Below are 14,299 nucleotides of genomic sequence, written 5' to 3' on the forward strand. Positions count from 1 at the left end.
ATGCACTCTGTGTTATACAGCTCTGTACTTTTTTGCATGCTCTTTTAACAGTTTCAGGAATACAAGATACTGATATTTTATTTCCTTCTTAGCTTGATTATTACAGTAAGTGATGGGGTGAGGAGATTTACTGGGGAATAGCCAAGAGAAGGATGGGGTCAGTGAAGGTTGAGACCATATGATTTATGAACACAAAGGATAAGGTATGTTGCAGGGTTAGTTCCCACTTATGCAGTTCAGAAAAGCTGATGTTGATGGGAAGAATTCCAGATGGCACAAGATGTGAAGCAGTCACTCATAGTTTGTTGGTAGCCATTCATGTTGACAGACTGCTTGTTAGTTTTCTTGCTCACATAGAATGCAGCACAGTGGTTGCAACTAAGTTTGTAGAGCACATGGCTGTTTTCACAGGTGGCCCTGCTATTGAAAGAGTGGGACATACCAGTAACAAGGCTGGTGTAGATGGTACTGGGAGGATGTATGGGATAGGTCTTGTATCTGGGTCTATTGCAGGGATATGAGCCATGAGGCTCTGTGATATACTGAATCACGAGAAGAGTACTCCTTTGTGGGCAGACTGTGGGTATAAGGGGGATGGTAGTTGACTGATGAGACAAGGCAAAGGAAATCTGTTTCTGGACCCAGAGAGTAATTTCAGTCTGTGAGGGCCTCAGTGAGACATTTGGCATATTTGTGAGGGACTGCTCATCACTACAGATGTGACATCCATTGGTGGCTAGACAATATAGAAGGGATGTCTTGGTGTGGAATGGGTGTCATCTGTTGAAGTTGAGGCATTATTGGTGGTTGGTAGGTTTAATGTGGACAGGGGTACTGATGTAGCCAAGCAAATGGGGGAGAAAGCATTGAGGTTTTGGAGAAATGTAGATAAGGTGTCCTTGCACTTGGTCCAGATCATGAAGATATTATCAGTGACTCTGAACCAGGTAATGGCCATCTAGGATGGTGCCATGGGGATGCCCATTAGTGTATCAGAGATTTGTTTGTAGGTGATGTTTTCAGAGGAAAAGTAATTGTAGATGAGGATATAGCTGGTCATGGTGACCAGGAAGGAGATTGTAAATTTGGAGTAAGTCAGGAATTGGGAAAGGTAGTGCTCAACAATGGCAAGGACATTGGGGATGTTTAGTGAAGAGGAAGTTGCCACAGTGACACAGAGGGCACAGGGCTGTGAATAAACAGGAACTGTGAAGAATCGGTAGAGGAGATGGTAGGTGTCTTTTATATAGGAAAGGTTGTTGGTCCACAAGGGCAGAGATTATCTCTCTTGGGGTAGAGTAACCAGCCACAGTGGGGCACCCTATACAATTTGGATTATGTACTTTATGAAACATGTAGAAGACAGGAGTGCAGATAGTGCTGGGTCTAAAGAGAGTGACAGACTCAGGTGAGAGGCTCTGGGATGGACATAATGATTTGAGAAGGGGCTGGAGATACTGCTGAACTTCTGGAACATGGCCACTGTTTCAGGGCTTGTAGGTTGACATATATGACAGATGCACTCCTAGAGAAAAGTTTCCCTATCTCTAGCCAGAACCCAGTGCCACATACTGTTTCTGGATTAGTTCCTAGCTCATGGAATCCCTCCAAATGGCCTGACCATCAAATTACTCATTCCTAACTGCAACTCCTCTGTCCACAATTAACTCTGTCTATTCAAATTCCTTCAGTCCATAGCCCTCACCAACCTAGTTCTGCAAAAGCATATCAATTGGACCCTCCTTTCCATCTGTTAAATTCTGTTGCTCTGCAGTCCCAAATTCCTGCATCCTATCCCCCTGATTAAAACTCTTGCACTCCTTGAACTAGAGCAGCATGCATAATACCACCTCAAATTGCTATCCGATCTGTTGAACCCCTGCCTTGGAATACCACTATCCACCATCGCTACAGGAGCCCCAATTAAAACTTCCCCATATCCCCTTTTAGCCTCCAGATCCTGCCTTGCAGGTATACAACATTTTCCACACATTCAGATTTTCCTTCCCCCCACCCAACAGAACCCCAGAGCCTAAACAGACTCACAACACTGTCATGAACCCATTCTTCAAAAGTCTCAGTCCAACAAAAGTATCAGTTCCTTCCAATTTTTCCCTTTTGCCCCACTTCCAAATTCAGTTATGTTGGGCTTGTTAAACACCTTCTCTCCTTCTCCCACTCACTACAGCGGAAACACTTTTTCTCCAGTAAAACTACCAACCGGACTCAATCCAAAACCAAAATTGAACCATGAATGACTCAGTTTACTCTTCAAACAGTGATTCATCCCCAGTGCCCCCAAATAAACCACCTGTTAACCTTCCGGACTTTCCCAGCCTCAAACTTTGCCTCACTATCATTCCCCAAATCCCAAAACATGGAAACCAACCTTACATCTGCAGAAAGACCTATAATCCACCACATAAATGCCAATCCCACTCTATGAACCTGCCTACTGGCAAAGGCTCTGCCATGGTGGTTATGAACTGCAGGTATTACCTGGCAGAAGTACTCTGTCAGGTGTCAGATATGTTCAACTAGAAGCCCTGGCACAATGACCCAGTACCAGATATCCAGCAGAATCTCAGAGAGATTCTCTGCCCTTGTGGATCAACACATTCAGCATATTACCCGCCCATATAAGAGTCACCAACCATTTCCTCCACTGCTATTCTGCTGTTCCTGTTCCTTAAGAACCTTGTGCCTTCCTCCTCACTTTCAATGCCACCTCTCTTTACACTTAGTGTAAGTTTTTGCTGCAGCCTTACTGCAGGCATCTCGCTGCTGGCACATTGCTGCTCGCACATCACACATCGCTGCTAGCCAGTGGCATTGTTGCATTTATATTGCAGCATCACTGCTCACCAGCAGTAATTATGGCACAGCTGTTCTTATAGCTAGCTGAGTGCTAGCGGATTCAAATGTGGCAGTGTTGGAGTGACCTTGAAGCAGCCAGTCATGCTCAAATTTCAGGGCACACTGTGATGGCTACAGTGTAAAACACAAACCAGCTGGATGTCACCACCTGGTGAGGATAGTAGTGAGCAGCATGGCGAGCAGTGTTGGTACAGTTTAAATAGACTAGTAAGACGCAGTAGGTTTGAAGCATCATCGCTGGGCCGTGTTATGAGCAGCAAGCAATGAGGTGGCAGAATACATGCACCCTAACATCCCCAATGCCTATGGACTTGCTCTCATTGAACACTATATTTCCCAATGCCTGATTGACTCCAAACCTGAAACATCCTTCCTGGTCACCATGACCAACTATATCCTAATCAATAATTACTTCTCCTTTGAAGAAATCACCTACAAACAAACCTATGATGAGGCTCCCACATGGCATCTTGCTGTGCTAACCTACTCAGGGCCATCTAGGTGAATCCTTCCCAAGCACCCAGAATCTCAAACCCCTCACCTGTTTCAGATTCAATGATGATGTCCTGATGATGTGGACCAAGGCTGAAGACACCCTATCCACATTCATCCAGAAACTCAACACTTCCTCCCCCGTTAGCTTTACCTTGTCCTCCTCAGCCCAATAAGCCCCATTTCTCAATGTTGACACCTAAAGGATGGCTACATCAGTGGCTCCACCCACATCAAACCTACAAACCACCAACAATATCTCCACTTTCAAAGCTGCCACCCATTCCACACCACAAAGTCTCTTAAATACAGCATGGTCACCCAAGATCATTGCATCTGTAGTAATGAGCAGTCCTTCCACAAAATGTCTGAGGTCTCCGAAATTACCCTCCCAGCCTAGCTCAGAAACTGAATTCCCATGCATTGTCTCATCATTCACCTACCACTCCTCCATACCCACAGTCCAGCTGTAAAGGAGCAATCCCCCTTGACTCAGTACCACCCAAGACTGGAGCAATGTAATCACTTTCTCCACCAGGCTTTCAGTTACTGCTCATCCTCCCCTGAAATGAGAAATGTCCTCTCCTCTATTGTCTCCAAGCCTCCCACAGTGGTTTTCTGCTGTCCACCAAACCTATGCTACACCCTTGTCTATCCCTCCCCCACTCCTGCCCCCTAACCCTTACCTCATGGCTCGTATCCTTGCAACAGATCCAAATGCAAGACCTATCCCATATGTCCTCCCACAGGCAGCACTACCTTCTTCCTCCATATCTATCCTGCTATCTCTTCCCCTGCTTGCCCTGTGCATCCACTGGATTTTCCTAATTTCAGACCCAGCTGCAGTCAGTCCGTAGTGCTTGGAGACAGGGTATTTGAATTGTTGTTGTGTGAAAGTGAGAGAGTTCTACTTGTGAAGAAGGACTTTGTCCAAAAGCAGATAACATGTCTAGTATCCTTTCTCATTGTGCCTATCAGCTACTGAACATTAAGAAGTGACAATTTTAATTTTATGACACTGCTGTTGGCTGCTGATCAGCTTGTAATAGGAAAATCTGAAGAAAGGTTCAAATTGCAGTATTTTAGGTGAGTCAAGTTGTCGCTAAGTACAGAACGAGAGTATCGACTGATAAAAAGTGATGGCATTTCAAGGACTATAATGCTTAGAGCCAAAACAGTTATAGACAGACAAGTAATTGAACAAGCAAAACATTTTAAATATCTAGGGTGCAATTTTATATTTTCCAGGCCAGGTGACGTGGATTTAAAATATTGAGACTTTGTGTGAAACTGTAGAACATATATTAAAATATAACACAGGGAAAGGAATGTTATTAAGAAAACTTTGTGAAGTAATAACATGTGATTGCTGTTACATGATAACACATGTTGGACCCTATCATCAAATCACTTATAACAAATCAAATCATCAGAGATTCTTTTCAGAGGGATATTCAATACTGGACTACAAATTACACAGGAACTAAATGTAGAACTGATTACAACTATAACTGAAAAATACGGACTGAACTGGATTGACTATGTCCAACATAAGTCTAATAATAGGATAACTAAAGCTGCAGTTCTGTATAATCTAATAGGAAAGAGAAACATTGGATGTTCCTTAAAAACATGTTGTAAACCATATTCTGAGGCAGAACAATCAAAAGGCCTAATACTTGAAGATGATTATCATGATAATGATGAAGAAGAATAGTAAAAATCATGGATCACAACAAAGCACATCATGCACATGAGGCAGAAAACAATATAAGTTATACAAGGGTAAGTCAATCATTATCCACAAAGTAGTTATAAAATTTTATTGTAATCAATGAGGAAACTTACAAGAACATCATTTTTTGACATAGTCAAAAAGAGGAAGATGTATGAGACAGGCGAAATACCCTCAGACTTCAAGAATAATATAATAATTCCAGTCCCAAAGAAAGCAGGTGTTAACAGATGTGAAAATTACTGAACTATCAGTTTAATAAGTCACAGCTGCAAAATACTAACGCGAATTCTTTGCAGACGAATGTAAAATCTGGTAGAAGCCGACCTCAGCGAAGAGCAGTTTGGATTCCGCAGAAATGTTGGAACACGTGAGGCAATACTGATCCCACGACTTATCATAGAAAATAGATTAAGGAAAGGCAAACCTACATTTCTAGCATTTGTAGACTTAGAGAAAGCTTTTGACAATGTTGACTGGAATACTCTCTTTCAAATTCTAAAGGTGGCAGGGGCAAAATACAGGGAGCGAAAAACTATTTACAATTTGTACAGAAACCAGATGGCAGTTAGAAGAGTCGAGGGGCATGAAAGGGAAGCAGCAGTTAGGAAGGGAGTGAGACAGGGTTGTAGCCTGTCCCCGATGTTATTCAATCTCTATATTGAGCAAGCAGTAAAGGAAACAAAAGAAAAATTCAGAGTAGGTATTAAAGTCTGTGGAGAAGAAATAAAAATGTGGAGGTTCGCCGATGACATTGTAATTCTGTCAGAGACAGGAAAGGACTTGGAAGAGCAGTTGAACGAAATGGACAGTGTCTTGAAAGGAGGATATAAGATGAACATCAACAAAAGCAAAACGAGGATAATGGAATGTAGCCGAATTAAGTCGGGTGATGCTGAGGGAATTAGATTAGGAAATGAGACACTTAAAGTAGTAAAGGAGTTTTGCAATTTGGGGAGCAAAATAACTGATGATGGTCAAAGTAGAGAGGATATAAAATGTAGACTGGCAATGGCAAGGAAAGCATTTCTGAAGAAGAGAAATTTGTTAACATCGAGTATAGATTTAAGTGTCAGGAAGTCGTTTCTGAAAGTATTTGTATGGAGTGTAGCCATGTATGGAAGTGAAACATGGACGATAAATAGTTTGGACAAGGAGGGAAATGTGGTGCTACAGAAGAATGCTGAAGATTAGATGAGTAGATCACATAACTAATGAGGAGGTGTTGAATAGAACTGGGGAGAAGAGGAGCTTGTGGCACAACTTGACAAGAAGAAGGGATCGGTTGGTAGGACATGTTCAGAGGCATCAAGGGATCACAAATTTAGCATTGGAGGGCAGCATAGAGGGTAAATACGAGGGAGACCAAGAGATGAATACACTAAGCAGATTCAGAAGGATGTAGGTTGCAGTAAGTACTGGGAGATGAAGAAGCTTGCACAGGATAGAGTAGCATGGAGAGCTGCATCAAACCAGTCTCACGACTGAAGACAACAACAACAACAACAACAACTCCTTGCATTTCAACATACTTGGTCCATTGTTGTCCAAGCTTCCTGCTGCCCTTATAAAAGGTTCTCAGTTGAGCTGCAAGCCAGGAATGCACCGCTTCTTTCACTGCTTCATCCAAGGTAAATTGACACCCTCTTAATGCCTGTATGAATGGACTAAACAAGTGATAATCAGAAAGGGCAAGATTGGGACTATATGGAGGATGATCCAGTACTTCAAATTTGAGTTTCTGGAGCGTCTCAGCAGTGTGGGCAGCAGTATGTGGATGGGCATTGTCGTGCAACAACACAACACCTTTTGACAGCAATCCTCAACATTTGCTTCAAATTGCAGGCTTTAGCCTGGCAGTAAGCATCTCACTGTAATGTACAATATTTAATGTTGTGCCCCTTTCCCCATAATGTTTCAGTATGGGACCTTGTGCATCCCAAAAAACCGTAAGCATCAGTTTTCCTGCGGATGGTTGGGTCTTGAAATTTTTCTTACTCAGCGAATTTTGATATTTCCATTCCAGACTCTGCCGTTCACTCTCCAGCTCGTAATGATGGATCCATGTTTCATCACCAGTAGTGATCCTGTCTAAGAAGTTGTCCCCTTCATTACCATAGTGACCCAAATGCTTTTTGCAGATGTCAAAGCGCATTTATTTATGCAACTGTGTGAGTTGTTTTGGGACCCATCTTGCACAAACTTTATGAATCCAAGGCCTGTTGTGGATAATTTTGTAGGCAGACTTTGCAGACGATGTGACACTTTGTCAATAGTTAATCAACTGTCTAAGAGAATCATTTCACATGAATGCTCAATGGTTTCTTCATTTGTGGTGGTAAACGGTCGTACAGCTCCTTCATCATGTGTAACACTTGTGCAAACATTTTGGAATTTTTCAATCTATTTGTAGACACTCATTATCGCAAAACACTGTTCCCTTACTGTACTGAATGTCTTCAATGAATTTCAGCCTCTGATACGCCTTCTGACCACAAAAAATGGATCACTGAATGTTGCTCTTCTTTGGTGCAAAAAGACAGTGGAGCAGCCATGACTGACAGCACGGCAGCACTAATGAAACTAACCTAGCAGCTTGAAAATTGCAATGATATAACAACAAATAGACAAAGCATGCGTCATCAACATCAAATGACAGTACTACCAAAGTAAACAAAAAAATCTAAATTATGGACAATAATTGACTTACCATCGTATCTTAATGTAAATCAGGATCTGATTACATTCAAATAACTTGCAGGTTATGTATGATTGTGTTTTTACTAATTAAAAATCTGAAAGATGGAGAGTGATAATTGGTATAAGATACAGATGGTTTTTACAGCATTTTGCAGCAAATTCTAGAGAGAGAGAATCATCAAATGCTCTCATCCCAGTGTGCATCACTTCCTTCAGTCATATCCCTTATGCTAAAATTTGTAACTGGAGTAACCTTACCTGGAGAGTTTTGCACCCTGCATTGCAAGAATGCTGATAAGTACTATCAATGAACATAGTATATAGTACTTGAATAATGGATCTGGTTGTTGAGAAAAAGGTATTTCCCATTTTAATTCTTCAAAGGTCAGGCACAGAGGATTAAGCTTTCCACTCTGGCACCACCGACTGTAAAGAAATATTAAATAGGAATGTAATAGATTTACAAGAACATTGACTTTTGACACACACATAAAAAAAAAATACTGGAATAACTTCCTGTTAATTAAAGCCAATAAAAATATTTATCCTGATGCCACCAACAAAATGTTGCAAACAGATATTTCTGGTAGAAGATGTAAAAGGAAACATTAAAAACTGATTGTCTATCAGTTTCTGTAGTGAAGTATATCATTATTTACCTTCTTGATTTATAGAAACAAAGAAACAATAGTATCTTACTTGAGCTGGAAAGAAGATGCATTACCACCCCCTTAGGAAAAGTTGCAGCAGTTAGCTCAAATGCTACAGCCTGAAATGCCAACATTGACCCACTTATCACACTAACAATGAGACAGGTGGTGCAGGCCACTAAAACTTTGCTACTCATGGTGTGCCCAGCACACAGGAGTCCTTCCTTTTACTGCACTACTCAGTCCTCTGACAGCAGACCTATTGTGGCATGACCATAGTACTTTTTATCATTTCATTTTCATTTTGTAGTCATTTAGAATCCTTTTATATGAAATTCATGTTCCTCTGTCTCTCCTTGTTTTGAATGACTCCCTACTATTTCTCTACAGCAGAAATGACAGAGTGTTACATTATAGAAGATGTCATTTGCATGACACCAAATTTGAGTTTACAGTTTCATACTCTAGTATAGTCCAATGCATTCTGTATTACTCAACTTAAAACATTCCTTGTGGGACCCATCACTGAAATAAACAGTCAAACCATTTACTGAGGACACCTTAATCAACAGACATGCAGAATTTCAGCCCATCAAAGCATGGGAATCAATACTGGTGGTGCTAAAACGTTGTAGATTGCATATAAATGAATGTAGTGGGAACACAACAAATGCGTTCAAAGTCAGAACATCTAGGCTCGACACCAACAAGGTACACCTAATGTCACAAATCATCTTGTCGAGCCTCACTGTGCCGATCAACACTAACTGTTCTGAAAGACCTGAAACAACTCCCAGGCAATCATCAATAATGTCATATCCTGTCTCACAACCAACATCCATCAAGAAACCTATGAAATGTCAAACCATTGCTTTTGGTTGGGCTCTTTGCACAGTGCGGGATCAGTCACTTGTTGCCACAGTGCGGGCTCTGGAATTCTACTTCCCCTGTGATGACATAAAGCCCCTTCTCTCCTCTAAGTACTTGCTCTTATGAGCTGGTGTATAAATTGGCTCACCTCTACAACTAACCCACATTTGCACTTTAAGATGAAGACCAGCAGTGTTGTTTAAATATTGAATTACTTTCCATGACAACATTTGATCATATACCCAACAGCCATTCAACTATTTAGAAATGCATTCAAGCATTTGGAAATCAGCAGCAGCACAGATCTCTAATTAATCATAGATTATATTTGCAAACAAGACACATATTATCTGTGTACAAAATTATTTTAGAACTGAGAGAATGCCTTTAACACAAATAAAAAACACAGAAAATAAGAATGGAACACTGAGACACAACATATTTAATGTCATTGGTTTCAGATCTATGTACACTTCTTAAAGTTTTAATAATGAAATGCTGTGTCCTGTTAGGATATGATTTTATTAAGTCATGAGAAATACCACTTATTCCAATATTATATTGCTTACACCTATTTCAATTACCCTGTTAACTGTTGCAGACGGAGTTTCACAGATATACATTTTTAAGGTATTATTGCATAGTCCATCATGTCCTGCAGAGAGGAATAATTTAATGGGTTAGTAATGTCTGTTTCTCTGCCATCAGTGAAAGTTAGATAAATTTTAGCTCAAATGGATTCTGCTTGAAAATGTTTGTAATCTCATACTGGCCACTTTTCTTTTTATTGGATTTATTAAATTTTTAATGTTAAAAATTGAATTCATATGTACAGAAAATGTATGAATAACTTTCAGACCAAGTGCTACACACAAAAATAATCAAGAACCCACTGCAATTGCAAGAAATCAAAACAAAAGCAATTCATGAAAACTGGGCTCTTATAATAAGAATAAATACATGGTGTAACAGACCTCCAAAATGCATTTCTATACAGCAAAACTAAGATCTTGATTTTGTTACTCAGACTTTTGTATGCCATGTAACTAGTTAAACAGTTTATTTTTCAGGTAACTTCATTTTTTCATTTTGAATTGTTTTATAAAATACTGCTGCGGAAACAATTTGTTGGAATAATTAAATGTTATATAACTCATGTCATATTACTTGTATCAACTTTAAACTGTAGAGAACTCTTTGACCAAGGAATAGATTTTTGACATTAATGCCTAAATATGTAATATTTATCAAATGTAAGGCATATCAATAAAATGTAATACCATACAGCATGCTTTCTCATTCAGTTAGCTACACAGCATCAATTCATCTGGTCTTAAGCATTCTAAAAGATTATTTTTTTTCAGCTACATTCTGTACAATTCATCAGATAGCTTTGTTTCCCTTAAAGAAAGAATATGTAACTGATTATAAAATATCATCCTACTGTGGAGTGTGAGTCTGCTACCATTAAGTTAAATTTCCAGCAGCTTTGCAGTTAACTTATGATAAAATGAACTATTATGCTTAGTAAATATGTACATATCTGTTGGAGATGAAACTTTCAGATTCAGTAAGTTAAAAAATAGTATTCAGCATTCAGAATTTTATATTTAACCCACACAGTTATTTTTGTTCTTTCCAGTGTCTAATACACTTTTCAAGGGTAATTCCCTCCCTGACTATTTCACCATATTTTATGCCTATTATTATATGAATAACAGCATTATGTATTACAAAATATACATACTCATACAGTCCAAGTTTCATGTTTTCGATTGCTTTTGACATTTCTTCATTGGCTTTGAGTAATGCCTGCTGATACTGATGCAAGTTGTTGTCCATGAAAGCAGTTCTTCTTCGTGATGCAACAGCAATACCGTCCCTTGCTCTAAGCTGCAATAGTTATTTACATTGCTTCATGACATGTTTTAGTTCAGATAACATTGTTATATTAAAATAATCACCAGAACCAAAATATCACTTCTAAAATTTGTTATGTTATGTTACTGCTACCTGTTGTGTATTTTATGATACAACTATTTGAAAGAAAGCAAGTGTTGTACTTATGGTACTCGTCACTGAAACTATCACTTTAACAGTAACAGCTTCAGTCTACAGTTTTGTTTACAGAATGTCTGTATTATGACTTTATGCAAAAGTCAGTTATTGTTGTAAGCCATTGTGAAACAGAATGGAAGGGATGACAGGAAGTAAAGAGAATAGGTACTGTACAGTGGAAGAATCAGATCATAATATGTGAAAATATTTGCTGCTTACTATTTTGATAATGCTCATGATAGTTCCACATAATTTTTATAAGCATATGATGGAGGTACTTCAGATGTGTGCTGTAAATGTAGGTGAGTTCTTGCTGTATCTGTGCCATTTTTTTTCGAATGCCTTCCTTGTTTCTTCCATGCAAATAATATTTAAGTGACACAGCTCAGTGTGTCAATCTCCACTGGTGATGCATCAGGAGGTTAGCAAGTTACATATTTACTTTCCTCTGTGTGCTTGTATAGCTAATTCTTAAGTTATGTCTGCTTGTGTCTGTGTATGTGCGGATGGATATGTGTGTGTGTGTGAGTGTATACCCCTTCTTTCCCCCTAAGGTAAGTCTTTCCGCTCCCAGGATTGGAATGACTACTTACCCTCTCCCTTAAAACCCACATCCTTTCGTCTTTCCCTCTCCTTCCCTCTTTCCTGATGAGGCAACAGTTTGTTGCGAAAGCTTGAATTTCATGTGTATGTTTGTGTTTGTTTGTGTGTCTATCGACCTGCCAGCACTTTCGTTCGGTAAGTCACATCATCTGTGTTTTTAGATATAATTCTTAAGTTAGTAATACAGGGGATGGATAGAATGTTTGCATGCTGTGTGTGGATGCAGGAGAAGCTGGCTGCAGTTCACGAGCAGCTGAAGGTGCTTTTTGCCACAGTCAGCTGTCTTCAGGCTGCTGCCTTGGTGTGTAGAGGTGGCAGAGAATCTGGTGTGTCACATGGGACACTAAGGGGTCACTTGTTTCATCCATAGGCTCTGCTGCTGAGGCACCTTGCTGTGTCTTCAGTGTGGAGGATCTGCTCTCACCACAATATGACTGGCAGGTGCTAACGTGTTTGCAAAGTTGGACGTGCACAGTTAACGTGGTGGGTTGCCAGCTGGCCTTGCCTGTTCACCCTGTGACTGGACACATGGCTGCTCCTTCAGCAGGGTACAAGCAGGCACATCGGGGGAGAGGTGTATGCTAGATTCTGGGAGCTCCAATGTTGGGAAAGAAATCCAATTTGCACTTGGTACTTCTGCTGGGGGAAGGGAGAGGCTCATCTGAGAAGTGGAGGAGGCCTTAAGTGCAGCTATCGAGTATGCAAGGTGCAATAATTTGCAAGATAAGGTTCACATTGACACCAGCATCTGTTGCTTGGGTTCAGAGGTCACCCTCAGTTTACTCGGATGACTGGAAGAGGTGGTGGAGATGGCTGGCCTAGAGCCCACAATTCACAGCATCATTCTGAGAAATTGGAGTCCTTTGGTATGGAGCTGCGTAGAGGATCTCAAACAAAGATTCCATCAGTTCTGTGAAAGTCTTGGCTGCACATTTCTGGATTTATGTTATAGGGTGGAAAATTATAGGACTCCCCTGGATAGGTGAGGGGTGCACTGTACAAAGGAAGCAGCTACTCTGGTATTGGGGTACCTCTGGAATGCACAAGGGTCTTTTTTGAGGTTAAATGAGAGCTTGAGGTCCTCTGATGAATGATTGGCATTCAATATGCAGAGATCAAAACCAGCCTGTGTACAAAGTAAAGACACTTTGACCATCAAAATTTTGACAGTAAGTTGACAAAGTATTTGTAACAATTTCTGAATTTACTGCCCTCCAGGAAAGCTGTCATGCTAAAATTATTCTCGAAATTGCAAGCTGGCTGAAACCTGAAGTCAAAAGATCTGAAATATTTAGCAGGGCATGGAATTTATAATGAAAGTACAAATTAGATGCCTTAGGTAGGGGAGTGTTCATTGCAGTCAAGAAAAATATTGTGTCTATTGAGGTCAAAACTGAATGTAACTGTGATGTATCTGGACATGTGTAACAGGTCTAGATAAACTCAAGTTAATTATTGTATCTTTTTACTGGTCATCTGATTATTCTGTGACAGCTTTAGATTCATTCAAAGATAATATACACTCTGTAGCTTGGAAATACCCAGATCATGCAATATTAATTGGCAGCAATTTTAACCTAGTGAGTATTTGTACGTCTGTGGATTCATTGTAGATGGTATGCAAAGGCAGTCTTGTGAATTACTTTTCAATATGTTTTCTGAAAACTGGCCAGTGCAGCTAGTTTGACAGCACACATCCTGGGGAAATATTTTAGACCTCGTAGGACCTTGTCGATGGTGTCAGTATAGAGGTAGGGATTAGTGATCATGACATCATCACAGTAACAATGGTTACTAAAGTTAATAAATCCAAAAGGACGCTAGGAGAGTATTTTTTCTAGAAAAAGCAGAAGCTTTTATTAGCATCCTACGTAGACAATGACTGGACATAATTTAGCTCCAATATGATGGAGGCAGAGGAATTATGAGCAAAGTTTAAACGGATTGTAGATCAAGCTCTGGAGAAATGTGTGCTGAGTAAGTGGATTAAGGTCAGAAAAGACCCACCACAATTCAATAAAAAAACTGGAAATGTTGAGGAAGCAGAGATGATTGCCCACTTGGTTCAAAAAAGAACATGCAAATGATGACAGGCAAAAGTTAGTAGGAATTTGTGCATCTGTAAAATGATAGATGTGTGAAGTATTCAATGATTACTGTCATCATACCTTAGTAAAAAGACCCTGCTGAGAACCCAAGTAAATTCTGGTCCAAAGTAAAATCACTAAGTGAGTCAAAGGCTTCTACACAGACATTTGTTGACCGTTATAGTGTGGCAGTAGAAGACTGCAAAACACAGACATTCGTTGACCGT

At 40.0% G+C, this 14,299-nt stretch overlaps 1 protein-coding gene across 1 annotated transcript in view; it reads right to left on the reverse strand.

Moving 5' to 3' along the window:
* The window catches only part of LOC124796388 (adenylate cyclase type 2-like), a 179,918-nt gene that overhangs the window by 87,962 nt on the left and 77,657 nt on the right, over window positions 1-14,299 (reverse strand). The window contains exons 9-10 of the mRNA XM_047260556.1: window positions 11,072-11,217; window positions 8,063-8,230 (exon numbers count right to left, since the gene is read on the reverse strand). Coding sequence (XP_047116512.1) covers window positions 8,063-8,230; window positions 11,072-11,217 — 314 coding nt within the window. The remainder of the gene's footprint in view (window positions 1-8,062; window positions 8,231-11,071; window positions 11,218-14,299) is intronic.

This window comes from Schistocerca piceifrons, chromosome 4 (assembly GCF_021461385.2).
Source record: "Schistocerca piceifrons isolate TAMUIC-IGC-003096 chromosome 4, iqSchPice1.1, whole genome shotgun sequence".
Taxonomy (NCBI): domain Eukaryota; kingdom Metazoa; phylum Arthropoda; class Insecta; order Orthoptera; family Acrididae; genus Schistocerca; species Schistocerca piceifrons.